This window comes from Salvelinus fontinalis, chromosome 25 (assembly GCF_029448725.1).
Source record: "Salvelinus fontinalis isolate EN_2023a chromosome 25, ASM2944872v1, whole genome shotgun sequence".
NCBI classification, from domain to species: Eukaryota; Metazoa; Chordata; class Actinopteri; order Salmoniformes; family Salmonidae; genus Salvelinus; species Salvelinus fontinalis.
This window is the reverse complement of record NC_074689.1, coordinates 29,697,686-29,715,205: the sequence shown is the minus strand read 5'-3', so window position 1 is coordinate 29,715,205 and position 17,520 is coordinate 29,697,686. Positions and strand designations below refer to the sequence as shown.

The 17,520-nt window shown below is 41.8% G+C and overlaps 1 protein-coding gene across 3 annotated transcripts in view; it reads left to right on the top strand.

Moving 5' to 3' along the window:
• LOC129823086 (5'-AMP-activated protein kinase subunit gamma-1-like) overlaps positions 1-17,520 on the top strand; it is a 164,903-nt gene that overhangs the window by 76,982 nt on the left and 70,401 nt on the right. Inside the window, exon 1 of one of the 3 annotated variants that reach the window (XM_055881818.1) lies at positions 1,864-2,595. The exons of the other annotated variants lie outside the window; for them this stretch is intronic. Coding sequence (XP_055737793.1) covers positions 2,496-2,595 — 100 coding nt within the window. The 5' untranslated portion in view covers positions 1,864-2,495. Of the gene's footprint in view, positions 1-1,863; positions 2,596-17,520 lie in introns of those variants that run through there. 3 annotated transcript variants of the gene reach the window in all.

Sequence of the window (17,520 nt, the reverse complement as noted above, 5' to 3'; positions counted from 1 at the left end):
GACTGCGTGAATCATGCCTTTATGGTCGAATTGCTGCAAAGAAACCACTACTAAAGGACACCAATAATAAGAGGAGACTTGCTTGAGCCAAGAAACACAAGCAATGGACATTAGACCAGTGGAAATGAGTCTAAATTAGAAATTTTTGGTTCCAACTGCCATGTCTTTGTGAGACACAGAGTGGTTGAACGGATGATCACTCCATGTGTGGTTCCCACCGTGAAGCATGGAGGAGGAGGTGTGATGGTGTGGGGGTGCTTTGCTGGTGACACTGTCCGTGATTTATTTAGAATTCACACTTAACCATCATGGCTACCTCAGCATTCTGCAGCGATACGCCATCCCATCTGATTTGCGCTTAGTGGGACTATCAATTTTTTTTTTTCAACAGGACAATGACCCAACACACCTCCAGGCTGTGTAAGGGACATTTGACCAAGAAGGAGGGTGATGGAGTGCTACTTCAGATGACCTGGCCTCCACAATCACCCGACCTCAACCCGATTGAGATGGTTTGGGATGAGTTGGACCGCAGAGTGAAGGAAAATCGGCCAACAAGTGCATATGTGGGAACTCCTTCAAGACTGTCTGAAAAGCATTCCTCATGAAGCTGGTTGATTGAATGCCAAGAGTGTGTAAAGCTTTCATCAAGGCAAAGGGTGGCTACTTTGAAGATTCTCAAATCTCAAATATATTTTGATTTGTTTAACACTTTTTTGGTTACTAGTGTTATTTCATAGTTGTGATGTCTTCACTATTATTCGTCAATGTAGAAAATAGTAAAAATAAAGAAAAAACATTGAATGAGTAGGTGTGTCCAAGGTTTTGACTCGATGTTGAAAAGAGGTTATATGTCCAAAACGCGCTGGCATCACGTTGGGACTGAAGGCAATCTAAAGTTTGTAATTTCCACTTTTCAGACTTGATTTGCCCTAAAGAAAAATGTATCAACTCATACAAAAATGTTGATTAATTATTATCCACATAATAATTCCCATTTACTGTTGCTGCAGGATTATTTACCTGCTGTGAGAAGCAGGGTCAAATTATGATAGCGTATTTGTACATACAAACCAACTCAAGCTGAGGCTGAGAATAGAACAGTAGCTTTGAGGCAGTGTGTTGCTCTTCCATGCAGAATGCTCAACCTTTTGCTTTCATGAGAAATTATGAAATGAATTAGTCCACACACACGCACACACACACACACACACACACACACACACACACACACACACACACACACACACACACACACACACACACACACACACACACACACACACTAAACTGTGATGGTGGAAAAGGAGGTACTGTGTCATTATGCTTAATGTCTCCTAAGCTTTGGGGTTTTACAAAAGTGTTATTAGTGATGATCTCCCTGAACAAAATTATCTCCACAGGTGGTCTTGTTCAAGGTAAAATCCTCGGGACCACCCGGGCTTTGGCTATGTATAACTAGCCAGGTAGTTCCCAGCACACCTTTCCGTTCTCACACTGATCTGTGGTCTGTCTGTACCTTACAGGTAGTGATGTGCATTCGTGGGGCATGAGCTTAATCCTTGCATTACTGTGTGTACATATCAGTTAACAGACGTCTTATTATCCTCTCATGATAGTAGAACTCTTAATCAGCAGAGGGAGTTCTGTAATAAAACCACCATGTTATACTGCTAGGAACCTGTCAACACAGGCACATGCCAGAAAAGCGCTATGCAGGGAAGTTGTGAGAGAGAGATGGAGAGTTCCAGAATAACAGGAGAGCAGAAGCAGTAGGGAGGGTGGGTTGGCAGGGCTTTTCTCAGAGCCAATCAACTGTCAGAGAAAAAGAGTGTGTTTGTGTGTGTGTGAGAGGGAGTGAGTTAGTCTCTTTTTAGCAGCCTCTCTGTGATGCTGCCTATTTTAAAGGGACAACACACACTGCAGACAGCTGCACATGACAACGCCTGTGGACCAGATATAACAAAGATTCAAAGAGAGGGAGGTAGAATGAGAAAGCGAGAGCTAGAAAAAGATAGAGAGAGCGACGAAGCTCCAGGGAAAGGAGGACAGAACTCTTTGTCTTGAAAAGTGTGTTTAAGAGGAATCGCTACTGAAAGTTTTTCAGCTCTCCTCTGGGGAGTGAAGCTTTCAGCCTGGCTGTCTACGTTCTTACTCTTCCTTCAGATGTTTCTACTGTGAACTATTTGGCTGGCTCACATCTCCAGTCTCTCCACACTGTCTATATTGGAGAGTACCCCTGAGACCATTCACGTGGATTGACGGTCACTTCTCAGCACTGTCCTTGGATCAGTTTTGCACAGCTCCTAAAGGAGAAGATTGACCTAGCTGGCCTGAGCTAGGATCAGATTATCTTGGAGTGCGGATTTTGCGAGAAGGGGAACATTGAAGCTTGAATCGGGTCTTGTTCAGGCTTGATTGAATCCGATAACTCCTATTTAGTCGGATATGTTCTACTTGGGTTTATACACTATACTTGTTTCCCATCGTGCCCCATGAAGCGATTTGGGAGCCTGAGGGCGAGCAAGAAGAAGAAGGAGCCAGACAGTCGGACAGGGAGGAGGCAGTCCGAGCCCCACGGCCTCTTGGGAAACAGTAAGCGAGCAGCATTTGTAGACACATTAATACTAATATGTACTTAAACAGTTACATGTGTTTTAGTAGCCTAAGTTTGTTCATGAATGCTAAAACTGTGTTAAGTCTTTAGAAAAGTGTGAGTGTGTGAGTTTGCTTGGATCTAACATCAAAGTCCATTGTCTTCTCAAGTAGTTGATGTGATGAATGATATGATGACTGATGTGATACTGGAAGGCTTCAGAAGCCTAAGATATTATGATGTCACCAGAGGGTTGCTAGCATGAAAAGCCAGGGAGAAAGACAGAGTTTCTATTGAGTGTGAAATAAGGAAATTGGGCAGATCAATGATATGTTACTGTAACATAGGGGAAGAAAATGGTTTCATTTGGCCAAAATAAAAATAAATACATTTCTTGTGTGAACTCCTTTACTTTGCCAAACGCCATAAAGCTTAAAGCTAATTCGTAGCTGTTGTGGAAATTCTCCACCGGAATAGACTGCAGAAACAGTCCCTGTTTTGATCCTTGCAAGCCCAGATACTTTGGGCCTGATCTCGACTTAGGGTAGTGCACTTTCACTGTGTCTGTAGAGCTTATTTCCTAGATTGTCTGTCCTCCTTTGGATTGATACTGAGCTCTCTAACGACCTTGCACAGTGAGGAAAGGAAAGGATACACTCCTTCCACACACACACACACACACAAACACACACACACACACACACACACACACACACACACACACACACACACACTTATTTTTACCGTCAGGGAATAAAATATGTTTCGGATAAAGTATTGTAAACTAAAACCAGCCATTTACGTAATCACCATGGCTGCTCTGCTGCCAGTCAATGAGAATGGAGTGACAGATTACAGTGTGAAATCCAGAGATTACAGGATGACTTCTGGAGATGGCTATCTCAAAATAACAGACTGCACAGACAGTTGCTATTTTGACATTATGCTGAGGATTTTTAGATTCACATTTAAAAGTGGAATTGAGGTAATTCAGCACAAAGCACATGGTAGTGTTCATTACAGATTTTTAACAAAGTTTTGAGCTAAATTTTGTGTTTCTTATTGGACAAGTTCTTGTAGTCCCGACCTGTTTCTGGTTGTTTTCTTTGTCCGGTCCTATTGAACAGGACCCAGGTGTTTGATTCAGTCTAAGAGGAAACTCTACACATTTTGCCTTGCTGTGGGATTGAAGGCGTGAGGTGACTCTTAAAGCGTTGCTCAACTTGACCTGCCACCTGTCACAAGTGGATGCAGGAGATAGCCTAAACCTCTCTAATGGAACGTAGCCACCTGTCATATTATAACACACACACAAACACACTGTAAGGTCTACACCTGTTGTATTCGGCACGTGACAAATAAATTAGATTTGAACATTTGATTTGAACCACAGTTTAGCGTTCCCTGAACGCTATCAAAGGTTGTGATGGATTGACTGTCAGGTGTTATCATGTCTGTAATGGAATTAAGCAATGCAATTCAATGTAAAATGAACAGAGTAAAATAGTTTACAGTAGGTTTGAACGTCTGACATGCAGGGCCGGATTAAGAAATCATACACACTTCCTGGCACACCATCATTTTCAGTAAACAAATCCGTGCACCAAGATGTAAATTTACTGTTGAAGAAAAATACCCTTTATAATAAAGCCATAATAATGTTTGCCTTGTGTCATAGGATAGAGTTGAGAAGAGGCGTTTTTAGGATTTCCATACATGGCCAGATGTAGAAATCATAGGCTTTGTTTTTTTTATCTGGTCTTGAATTCAAACAAACAATAGCTCAGGCCAATGAAGCGACACACATGTTGTACAATATTAAGAGGCAATATATATATATATACAGTGTATATATCATAGGCTACAGTAGGCTACTAAATAACATTTCCAGTGGCACACTGACTCACCTAATGATGAAGATGACGCCATAGGCTACTAGTCACGGTGATGGCCGATGTGCTCGTCGTGGCAACAGCCTATCTCAAGATGAGCTACTTTGAAGAAAAGTGCTGCTGTTAGCTACAAATTGGGAGTTGCTGAGAAAAAATGTATGTTGGTTCTACAGACAGATTAGTCTTCTCTTTTCCGCAGTAGGCATTTGCTTTCCAAAACTGTGCATTTTTTACCCCGATTGTATTTAGAAATTAGTAAAAGGACAACCCAAAGCCGCAACCAACCATAGAAATATAATCCATGGATGGCAGTTCCCATTCAAGTCAGGACTGGCATCCATTGTTAGTGTACCCATGAGTTTAACAGTCAAATTGCCAGGGTAGGATTTCACAAGACCCTTCTATGGATTATATGTCTATGGTCACAATGCAGCAAGATGTAGCCTATATTTGGGGAGCATGCTGCCCAAACTGCAGCCTGCCAGACTGTAACTGCCAACTTATATTTTTTTAACCTTTATTTAACTATGCAAGTCAGTTAAGAACAAATTCTTATTTACAATGACGGCCTACACCAGCCAAACCTGGGCCAATTGTGCACCGCCCTATGGGACTCCCAATCAGGGCCGGTTGTGATACAGCCTGGATTGAAACCAGGGTATCTATAGTGATATCTCTAACACTGAGATGCAGTGCCTTAGACCGCTGCACCACTTGGGAGCCCCAGAAAACACTTTAGTAAAAGAGGGTTACAAATAGTATGTAATTGTGTGGGGTGCATTTTCCTGGCATGGTTTAGGTCCACTTGTAGAATCTATGCCAAGGTGCGTTGAAGCTGTTCTGGTTGCTTGTGGTGGCCAAACACCCTTTTTAGACACTATGTTGGTGTTTCCTTTATTTTGCCAGTTACCTGTATGCGCTTGTGATAAAATGTAATCCAGTTATTTTTGAGAAACTGTTGATCCTGTGTGACTAAATTATGCTCTCTAGTGTATTTTGAACATTAAGAGCAGGATCCTGTGGTTTGATTTAAAATAATAATAATACAAATTTAAAAAATTAAACGCCTCTTGGGCCCACTTTTGGCTTTGGCCCAGCCCCTGACTCACACATTTGACCAGTCACATTTATTTATCATGCAGTTTATTTATTTATTTTTTATTAATCAGTTACCCAATCAAGGCAGGACACCCCCGTTACCCTCCTCATCTCCTCCCTCAATCTGATGATTAGCAGAGTTGCAGCAGGTTGTCTACACTCATTGAGAGTGGTCTCCTGAATCCTCCTGTGGTTGGCGGTTGCAGTAAAAAAAAAACATTTAGAATATATATATATATACTGTATATATACTGTATACATTTCCTTTATTTTTTATTTATTTACTTCTACCTCTCGCCACGGGCCTGGGTCCAGGGGCTTCCACGGGCCTGGGTCCAGAGGCTTCCACGGGCCTGGGTCCAGGGGCTTCCACGGGCCTGGGTCCAGGGGCTTCCACGGGCCTGGGTCCAGGGGCTTCCGTCCCGGTAAGCCCCTGCATTAATCCGGCCCTACTGACATGAAGTAGATTTGATTGATATCCCCTCATTTGTTGCCTTGAAACAACCCAGCTCAGAAGTTCTTAAAACGTCATGAGGATCACCTCAATATGTAAACATGTCAAACAAGTGCTCCATAAGATATGAGGTATTTCATCTAGTCGTGCATTCTAAGCTCTTTGAGCCTTCAAATAGCCTCCACAACTTAAAAATTGCCAAACACAGAGAGCTTTTAAAGAACCTTTTGGATCAACTTCACTCATCACAGGGCTGGCACTTGAACATATTGGCCTATTTTCTGCCTTGACATTGTGAATGGCAACACTCCATTCTAGTAACAAAAGTAGGGTTGTGTTCATTAGGCACTAAACTGAAGAAACTTGAGTAAAACAGCAAGGAACTACCTGGAACTGATACGAAATGCTCATAGTTATTTAGTTCTGCATCACATACTGCATGCACTGATTCTTTCTTCACAGCCTTTCCTCTCCTCTAGTTTTAGAAAGCGAAATGTTTGAATACATTCATTTTTAGACTGTCCATTGTTTGGGTTGAGCAACGGGTGCCATAACCCTGACTCGTAAGACTTCACAACACAGTCTTGTCTGTGTTCACAGATTGCAGTTAGAATGTCATCTGGATTTAATTCAAACTGGCAACCAGGTGTTTTCAGGGAAATTCAAAACTGCATTAATCCTGCGCTACACAGAACGTTTGAATGTGTAGCCACTTGAGTTCCGTTCGACATGGAGGAATGCAGTTGTTGTCTGACCTCAGTAGGTGGCACTGTTGACTTCCTTAACAATTTCAAAATCTACTTTTTTTTCAAAAGTAGCCAAGACATTTTCCCCCCAAAAATGTGTGAATGTTTATAATTTATACAGAGCATCTTGGTGCAAGCCTATGAAAGAGGGTACTGATCCATGTTTAGTATAATGTGGTCAGGGTATTTACACACTTTAAAACAGCACCACTTTCCTGTCTGGGTGTCATATACAGTTGATGTCGGAAAGTTTACATACACCTTAGCCAAATACATTTAAACTCAGTTTTTCACAATTCCTGACATTTAATCACAGTAAAGATGTCCTGTCTTAGGTCAGTTAGGATCACCACTTTATTTTGAGAATGTGACATGTCAGAATAATAGTAGAGAGAATGATTTATTTCAGTTTTTTTTTTTCTTTTATCACATTCCCTGTGGGTCAGAAGTTTACATACACTCAATTAATATTTGGTAGCATTGCCTTTAAATTGTTTAACATGGGTCAAACGTTTTGGGTAGCCTTCTATTTTTGTTTCATCAGACCAGAGGACATTTCTCCAAAAAAGTATGATCTTTGTCCCCATGTACAGTTGCAAACCGCCAGTTTTGGAGAAGTGGCTTCTTCCTTGCTGAGCAGCCTTTCAGGTTATGTCGATATATGACAAATTTTATTGTGGATATAGATACTTTTGTACCTGTTTCCTCCAGCATCTTCACAAGGTCCTTTGCTGTTGTTCTGGGATTGATTTGCACTTTTCACACCAAAGTATGTTCATCTCTAGTAGACAGAACGCGTCTCCTTCCTGAGCGGTATGAGTGCAAAGCTCTTTGAGGAATGACATTGGTTGGCAAGTCAGACTCCTACCATTATGGAAACACTTAGGATAGTGTCATTGATTGATCAGTCAATCCACTGATTTATTGATCGGATTTCTTCTTATGATGTTGGGTGGCAGGTAGCCTAGTGGTTAGAACGTTGGTCCAATAACTGAAAGGTTGCTGGATTGAATCCCTGAGCTGACAAGGTAAAAATCTGGCATTCTGCACCTGAACAAGGCAGTTATCTCACTGTTCCCGCGTAGGCTGTCATTGTAAATAAGAATTTGTTCTTAACTGACTTGCCTAGTTAAATAAAGATTAAATATAAATGGCCAATATACCACGGCTAAGGGCTGTTCTTATGCAACGAGTAGTACCTTTATACAGACCATATACCACAAACCCCAGAGGTACCTTATTGCTATTATAAACTGGTTACCAACGTAATTAGAGCAGTACAAATACATTTTTTGTCATACCCGTGGTACACGGTGTGATATTTTGTTCAGTTCAGTATCAGGTTCGGATCTAAACGTTGTCAGGGGAATTGGGAGCTTTAACAGTGTGGGGGCCTTCTTGCTCTATACTAGTATTCTTTATTAGCCCAGCACCTATGTTTTTAAGGATGTGCATATGACCACAAACTATACCATGGCTGTCAGCCAATCAGCATTTAGGGATCGAACCACCTAGTTTATAATATAATTTAGGTTACAGTAGTTATGTAAAATCAAAAGAAGTGCCCTCACATCACAGTTGATGTCTATCAGCTTTCATCTAGAGGCTTTCATGTGGATTTCAAGGCTCTAAAACCCAGTGTTGAGAGAAAATAACATACACTGTCATTTATTTACCTTTTTTAACACAACGGCAGCCAGTAGCTCACCATCAAAGAGCTTCCATTCAGCTATATGTGGCTATGAGTTTATGTGTTGAGCATTTTCCCCATCACTAGTGATTCATGTCTAGCTCTCGGCAAAGTCAAAGCAGAAGGACTTTCATACTGTAGCCCTGAATGGGTGACCAATGACCACTCATACAAATGATTGGATGTCAAGAATATACCAGCAGTATTTCTCCCTTGTAAAACACTGGAGGTGTCTCATGGCCAAGTGTGTGTGTGTGTGTGTGTGTATGTGTGTGTATAAAGAGAACTGTCATATCAGGTTCTGTTTTGGTTTACACTGTTCTGCCCACCCTGCAATGCATGCTGGTACACCCCACTGATTGCTCTAGCCTCTCTCTGTCACCTTACTTGACACTGTCGCAGATGGCAACTCCCTAAGAGCTCTGGCTCTCTTTCTCACACTCTGTTGCCATGGTTTCCTCACACCATGACATCCCATGATGCAACATGTTGATTGTCTGGAACTGTGATCAAATGAAAACCCTAGGGTTATTTGATTTCTAAGTCATTAGGATTTTTTTTCTAGTTTGTTTTAAGTGTGACACTTTAGGTGTGTTGTATATCATAGTATAAATAATGGAATCAAAGTAATAACAGTTCAATGTGGGCCACCCACAACCCTGACACTCCAAATGGATTATCAACTGTCATAGAACAAAACAATGGTATATCTCTGTCCGTTTGTATTGCCCCTTTTCCCAAAGTCACTCTACTTTGTCAAACACAGTAGGTTTATTATTTGATCAGCTGGCGGGTGCTTCAGGGGAACTGTGCTTATTGATCATCTCCATCTGGTTGATGAAGTAACTTCGACACATCAAGTACCAGATACATATCTATGAAGAGGCACACAAGGTATTCACAAATAGCTCTTTTGCTAGCCAGTGAGTTCACACAGCTACATTTCAGTACATAGAAATGTGTCGTTTATACGCCCGTCCAATGTCAAGTGTATGGTACAAAATATTTGACTTTTTGGTAGGCTCAGGGGTTGAGTGTCACTTGCACAAAAAAATGATGCCGAAATGGAGTGAGAGAAATGTCTTTGTTCAAGTGAAAAACTTAACCTCCTTAATTGTCAGCGAAGAGGTCACTTAAAACAAGCCCTTCAAAGGGCCCTTTGAAATGTGTAAAGTGCTCTTTAGTAGAGTTCAATTGGTGCCACTGCCATTCACATGCATTAACTGTTTAATGTGTTCATAACGTATTTATAGTATGTTTATAATTACGTCAGTGTTAGTGATCTGTGTAATTTATTAGCATCTTCAAAGATACAACAAGACGGATGCAGATATAAAATCGATGTAGATACTACAGTGAGATACTACAGTGAGAGATACTACAGTGAGAGATACTACAGTGAGATACTACAGTGAGATACTACAGTGAGATACTACAGTGAGAGATACTACAGTGAGAGATACTACAGTGAGAGATACTACAGTGAGAGATACTACAGTGAGATACTACAGTGAGAGATACTACAGTGAGAGATGCTACAGTGAGAGATACTACAGTGAGAGATACTACAGTGAGAGATACTACAGTGAGAGATACTACAGTGAGATACTACATTGTGAGATACTACAGTGTGAGATACTACAGTGAGAGATACTACAGTGAGAGATACTACAGTGAGAGATACTACAGTGAGATACTACAGTGAGAGATACTACAGTGAGAGATACTACAGTGAGAGATACTACAGTGAGAGATACTACAGTGAGAGATACTACAGTGAGAGATACTACAGTGAGAGATACTACAGTGAGATACTACAGTGAGAGATACTACAGTGAGATACTACAGTGAGATACTACAGTGAGATACTACAGTGAGAGATACTACAGTGAGAGATACTACAGTGAGAGATACTACAGTGAGATACTACATTGTGAGATACTACAGTGAGAGATACTACAGTGAGAGATACTACAGTGAGAGATACTACAGTGAGAGATACTACAGTGAGAGATACTACAGTGAGATACTACAGTGAGAGATACTACAGTGAGATACTACAGTGAGATACTACAGTGAGATACTACAGTGAGAGATACTACAGTGAGAGATACTACAGTGAGAGATACTACAGTGAGAGATACTACAGTGAGAGATACTACAGTGAGATACTACATTGTGAGATACTACAGTGTGAGATACTACAGTGAGAGATACTACAGTGAGAGATACTACAGTGAGAGATACTACAGTGAGATACTACAGTGAGAGATACTACAGTGAGATACTACAGTGAGATACTACAGTGAGAGATACTACAGTGAGAGATACTACAGTGAGAGATACTACAGTGAGAGATACTACAGTGAGAGATACTACAGTGAGAGATACTACATTGTGAGATACTACAGTGTGAGATACTACAGTGAGAGATACTACAGTGAGAGATACTACAGTGAGAGATACTACAGTGAGAGATACTACAGTGAGATACTACATTGTGAGATACTACAGTGAGAGATACTACAGTGAGAGATACTACAGTGAGAGATACTACAGTGAGAGATACTACAGTGAGAGATACTACAGTGAGATACTACAGTGAGAGATACTACAGTGAGAGATACTACAGTGAGAGATACTACAGTGAGAGATACTACAGTGAGAGATACTACATTGTGAGATACTACATTGTGAGAAACTACATTGTGAGATACTACAGTGAGAGAGTGGCATAGGGACATGGACGCAGATATGAAATCTGAGAGAGATGGAGGTAGAGATACTGACACACCAAGGGAGACATGGGGGGCAGCAGACTGTCGTTAGTGTCAGACAAGCCAGACGCAAGCTGTGAGAGTGTGAGGCTAGCAGATGTGTCACAGATCACAACCATGGGGAGAAGAATCATTCCAGATGAGTCCACAGATGGAAGTCATCATAGCACAGTACCCAGCTAGCACATTTCTTAAAAGTTGTGGGAACGTACGTTTTTGGTTTGCCATTGGTTCTGGGAACATAGCCGTACGTTTCCTGACGGTAAAACAAAACGTTTTTTTTTTTTTTATATTCTGAGAATGGAAATAAAATGTTTGCCTGTTCTAGAAACATAAATCTTTAGGTTGCAGGAAGGTTCTGAGAACGTTTTATTATGGTTCTCTGAAAGTTATCCTGGGAGTTTTTTTTTTACATTCTGAGAACAGAAATTTTACATTATTTGAAAGTAATTAAATAACGTTCTGAGAACATTCTCTAAATGTTGTGAATGTTTTGAATGAATTTAAATGAAATGTAAATATGTAAAGGTTTTTGAATAACTTCCTTAAAAATTTTGCTGAATGTTTCAATAAAACTGCTAGTTTAGGTTAACTGTTTTGAACTCCAAGCACAGATTAGACACATGGAAATGGATTTGCTTAGGCATTAATCATGCAAACACATTGATTTTTTATTGTGACAAGGCTTCAGTGAGGTTTGAACCTATGATCTTCTGTTTTCTAGCCATGGAATTAGTCCACTGCTCCACCAGGATAGAGCTATCATGCCATGTTATTTTTATTTTATTTATTTATTTATTTTTATTTCACCTTTATTTAACCAGGTAGGCTAGTTGAGAACAAGCTCTCATTTGCAACTGCGACCTGGCCAAGATAAAGCAAAGCAGTGTGACACAGACAACAACACAGAGTTACACATGGAGTAAACAATAAACAAGCCAATAACACAATAAGCAAGTCAATGACACAGTAGAAAAAAGAAAGTCTATATACAGTGTGTGCAAAAGCCATGAGGTAGGCAATAAATAGGCCATAGGAGCGAATAATTACAATTTAGCAGATTAACACTGGAGTGATAAATGAGCAGATGATGATGTGCAAGTAGAGACACTGGTGTGCAAAAGAGCAGAAAAGTAATTAAAATAAAACAGTATGGGGATGAGGTAGGTAGATTGGGTGGGCTATTTACAGATGGACTATGTAAAGCTGCAGCGATCGGTTAGCTGCTCAGATAGTTGGTGTTTAAAGTTGGTGAGGGAAATAAAAGTCTCCAACTTCAGTAATTTTTGCAATTCGTTCCAGTCACTGGCAGCAGAGAACTGGAAGGAAAGGCGGCCAAATGAGGTGTTGACTTTGTGGATGATCAGTGAGATATACCTGCTGGAACGTGTGCTACGGGTGGGTGTTGTTATCGTGACCAGTGAAATGAGATAAGGCTGAGCTTTACCTAGCATAGACTTATAGATAACCTGGAGCCAGTGGGTCTTGTGACGAATATGTAGCGTGGACCAGCCGACTAGAGCATACAGGTCGCAGTGGTGGGTGGTATAAGGTGATTTGGTAACAAAACGGATGACACTGTGATAGACTGCATCCAGTTTGCTGAGTAGAGTGTTGGAAGCTATTTTGTAGATGACATCGCCGAAGTCTAGGATCGGTAGGATAGTCAGTTTTACTAGGGTAAGTTTGGCGGCGTGAGTGAAGGAGGCTTTGTTGCAAAATAGAAAGCCAATTCTAGATTTGATTTTGGATTGGAGATGTTTAATATGAGTCTGGAAGGAGAGTTTACAGTCTAGCCAGACACCTAGGTATTTATAGTTGTCCACATATTCTAGGTCGGAACCGTCCAGGGTGATGATGCTAGTCGGGCTGTCGGGTGCGGGCAGCGAACGGTTGAAAAGCATGCATTTGGTTTTACTAGTGTTTAAGAGCAGTTGGAGGCCACGGAAGGAGTGTTGTATGGCATTGAAGCTTGTTTGGAGGTTAGTTAGCACAGTGTCCAAGGAAGGGCCAGAAGTATACAGAATGGTGTCGTCTGCGTAGAGGTGGATCAGGGAATCGCCCGCAGCAAGAGCGACATCATTGATATATACAGAGAAAAGAGTCGGCCCGAAAATTGAACCCTGTGGTACCCCCATAGAGACTGCCAGAGGTCCGGCAACATTCCCTCCGATTTGACACACTGAACTCTGTCTGAGAAGTAGTTGGTGAACCAGGCGAGACAGGCTATTGTGTCTGCCGATAAGAATACGGTGATTGACAGAGTCGAAAGCCTTGGCCAGGTCGATGAAGACGGCTGCACAGTACTGTCTTTTATAAATGGCGGTTATGATATCGTTTAGTACCTTGAGCGTGGCTGAGATGCACCCGTGACCGGCTCGGAAGCCGGATTGCACAGCGGAGGAGGTACGGTGGGATTCGAAATGGTCAGTGATCTGTTTACTAACTTGGCTTTCGAAGACTTTAGATGGGCAGGATGGATATAGGTCTGTAACAGTTTGGGTCAAGGGTGTCACCCCGTTTGAAGAGGGGGATGACCGTGGCAGCTTTCCAATCTTTAGGGATCTCGGACGATATGAAAGAGAGGTTGAACAGGCTGGTAATAGGGGTTGAAACAATGGCGGCGGATAGTTTTAGAAAGAGAGGGTCCAGATTGTCTAGCCCAGCTGATTTGTACGGTTCCAGGTTTTTCAGCTCTTTCAGAACATCTGCTGTCTGGATTTGGGTGAAGGAGAAGCTGGGGAGGCTTGGGCGAGTAGCTGCGGGGGATGAGTAGCTGCGGGGGATTTATCAGTGGTGACCGTGTTACCTAGCCTCAGTGCAGTGGGCAGCTGGGAGGAGGTGCTCTTGTTCTCCATGGACTTTACAGTGTCCCAAAACATTTTGGAGTTAGAGCTACAGGATGTGAATTTCTGCTTGAAAAAGCTAGCCTTTGCTTTCCTGACTGACTGCGTGTATTGGTTCCTGACTTCCCTGAACAGTTGCATATCGTGGGGACTATTCAATGCTAATTTAGTCCGCCACAGGATGTTTTTGTGCTGGTCAAGGGCAGTCAGGTCTGGAGTGAACTAAGGGCTATATCTGTTCTTAGTTCTGCATTTTTTGAACGGGGCATGCTTATCTAAGATGGGAAATTATGATGGGAAATGAGGAAATTACTTTTAAAGAATGACCAGGCATCCTCGACTGACGGGATGAGGTCGATATCCAGCCAGGATACCCAGGCCAGGTCGATTAGAAAGGCCTGCTCGCAGAAGTGTTTTAGGGAGCGATTGACAGTGATGAGGGGTGGTCGTTTGACCGCGGACCCATAGCGGATACAGGCAATGAGGCAGTGTTCGCTGAGATCCTGATTGAAAACAGCGGAGGTGTATTTGGAGGGCATTTTGTTTTACTCATAGAAATCTGTTCATTTTAGTGTATTCAATCAGACCCCATTTCAAAAGAAACAAGCACTCATTAAGATCAGGTGTGGCCAATTAGTGGGCGCGGCCAACACACCTCAACTCACTTGACAAGATGGAGCATAGAGTTTTGTTGATGCTGAGAACGGAATTTATATGTTTTTGAATAATATTCTTAGAACGTTTTTTGAACATTACTAATGTTGTCTTGTGGCTTTTATGGAATGTTTTTCTGAGACCATGACTTTAAATAGAAACATGAAGAAACCTGAAGAAAAGGTATGCTGAAATACTGAAATTCCCACAAAAGAACATTGTTTCTTAACGTTCTCTGAACAATTAGATAACATGACTTTAAATAGAACCATGAAGAAACCTGTAGGAAACGTTATGCTGAGGTACTGAAATTCCCACCTAAGAAGCAAGTGGTTCTCAGAACGTTATGTTCTCGTTGGGTGTCCTGCACCATTCCCAGAACGTTGTTAATCAATCTGACATGGAGCGGGCTAAGGTTAAGTACTCTACCCCCCCACTAGAGGGAAGGCAAGACAGTTGCGGAAGATAGAGAGAGTTCAAAATCCTGTTTTCCTTTCTATGTGACACGGATTCCCTTCACTCAACGCAACCTGCTGGCTAGGATAAATCTGTTCAAACTCACGAACAATTAGCTTTCTGTATGAACGATTATTCAAACATGAAGATTTCTCCCCAGATCCCACCGTCACACATTGCTACTTTATAGGCATTCATTCAGGGGGGGGGGGGGGTTCTGCGTTGACAGTGAGCGTTCACCAAAACTGTAATCAGAGCAAAAGTAATCGAGTTATGCCCTCAGCTTGTATTGTTGATGTAATTGTAAAATATCTATTTTAGCGCTGGTCTGATGTGTGATCTTACTTGAGCTCAGAGGACTGTGAGATAATCCTGTTTGCTAAAAGTGGTTCAACTCATTTGTTTTTAAATACGATTTGAATGACATGTTTTATTGTTTCACAGAGGACAAAGCAGAATCTGCTTTAGAAGAATGTTGTTCATCTGACCAGAATATTATTCAGAATATTGATTTTGACTTCTAAGAGATCGTGTACACTTAATCCACCACAAGGAGCTCGCTTTTCCATGATTCAGGCGGTTTCAGGTGGTTTATCCAAATCATTCTGAAGTCTTATGGAGAAGGAAATTATGACCTTGAGAGTAATCCAAAATATCATTATAGTTAGCTAGCCAAAATGTTTTATCTTTGTGTGTGTGTGTGTGTGTTATGATCACCATGATCACATTGCTTGGAAAAGATTGAACCAATTTGGACTGGTGGATTTGTGTAAATGCAGGGTGTTGAAAGCAGCCAGTATTACACTGGGCAATATTTTATTCAAATGAGCTGCCACTCCATGTTTGTTTCTATGTGTGTGTGGTGGAGAGAGAGAGAATATGCTAATGGTGAAGCAATGCAACAGAGAGCTGTGTGTGTGTGTGTGTGTGTGTGTGTGTGTGTGTGTGTGTGTGTGTGTGTGCGTGTGTGTGTGTGTGTGTGTGTGTGTGTGTGTGTGTGTGTGTGCACAAAATCTGGGGAATTGTGTGTATACATTTGGCAGTAGGGTTGTGATTCAGTAGCGCTGATGTTAATGATCCCCTGTGGATTTACGACGCAGAGAGACGGATGAAGCCTACACACACACACACACGCACGCACGCGCACACGCACGCACGCACGCACGCACATACACACATACACATACAAAGTGGACTACTTTTCAGATGACATCTTACTGGTGAGAAACGCTCTTTGGATCTCTCGCCCTTCATTTCTCTCTCCCTTCATCCCACTCTCCCTTCATCCCTTTCTCCCTTCATCTCTCTCTCCCTCCATCACTCCTTCCCTTTCTCCCTATAATGTTTTATTCTAGTCTAGGAAGCTGTGTATAGGGGTCAGGGCCGGCTTTAGCCTTTTGTGGGCCCTTAGTGAGATTTAGTTGGGGGACCCCCCATTTTGCGGGCAAAACCCTCTTGACGGGGGACAGAAAAATTTACGTTATATTTCCTGCAATTCTACACATTTTCCCATGGAGAGTAGAGAAAATGTTCCAGTTTTAAAGCAAACTTTCTGCAATTCTACACATTTTGCTTCAATGCTGCCCACACTGCTCACGTTACGTGCATCAATGAGTGTCTGCGTAGGCCAGGCGCTAAAATATAACGTGCTTCTATTTTGACGCTTGATGCGCTGCAAATCCTGCCTCTCCCGTCTCCTCATTGGTTTTGAAGCACTTATACCCATGTGGGTGATTGAAAGATGAACTGAGCTCCACACTCCTGTTCAGTTGGTGGTGGTAATGCACCCTAAAGTTGGTTGCTAACTGCCATATAAAGTCCACAGAAGAAGAAGAGGAAGAAGACAACTGAAGGAGGAGAGATTACTAGAGACTAACTGGGTTTCCCCTTGTATCTGTTGATTAATTGTCAGAGTAGAGAGCACACACAATTTTGTGGGACTCAAAATGGGTCAAAATTCTACAAAGATCCAGATGGCCATGAATGTTTAATGTGTTTTGACCTGTCCCCAAATTAATATAGTTGGTTCAGAGTTCGTTTTGACATTTCAACCTGCACGTCCTGATCGTGTCTGGTGTGGATGGACAAAATCAATATGCGCAAGATGGTGCACACAGATGCACACAGTCAGAATGTTAGACTTATGCCATGTTAATGATATCTGAGTGAGAGTGACTAACAAAATCAATGGGTGCGCCCTGGAGGTCAGGGGCCCTGTGCATGTGCTCTGTGTGTCTGGTCGGTATTCGGTCATGATTACTACAAGTTTAGATAGTCTAGCCAGCTAACTTACCATTCAAACAATTGTTCG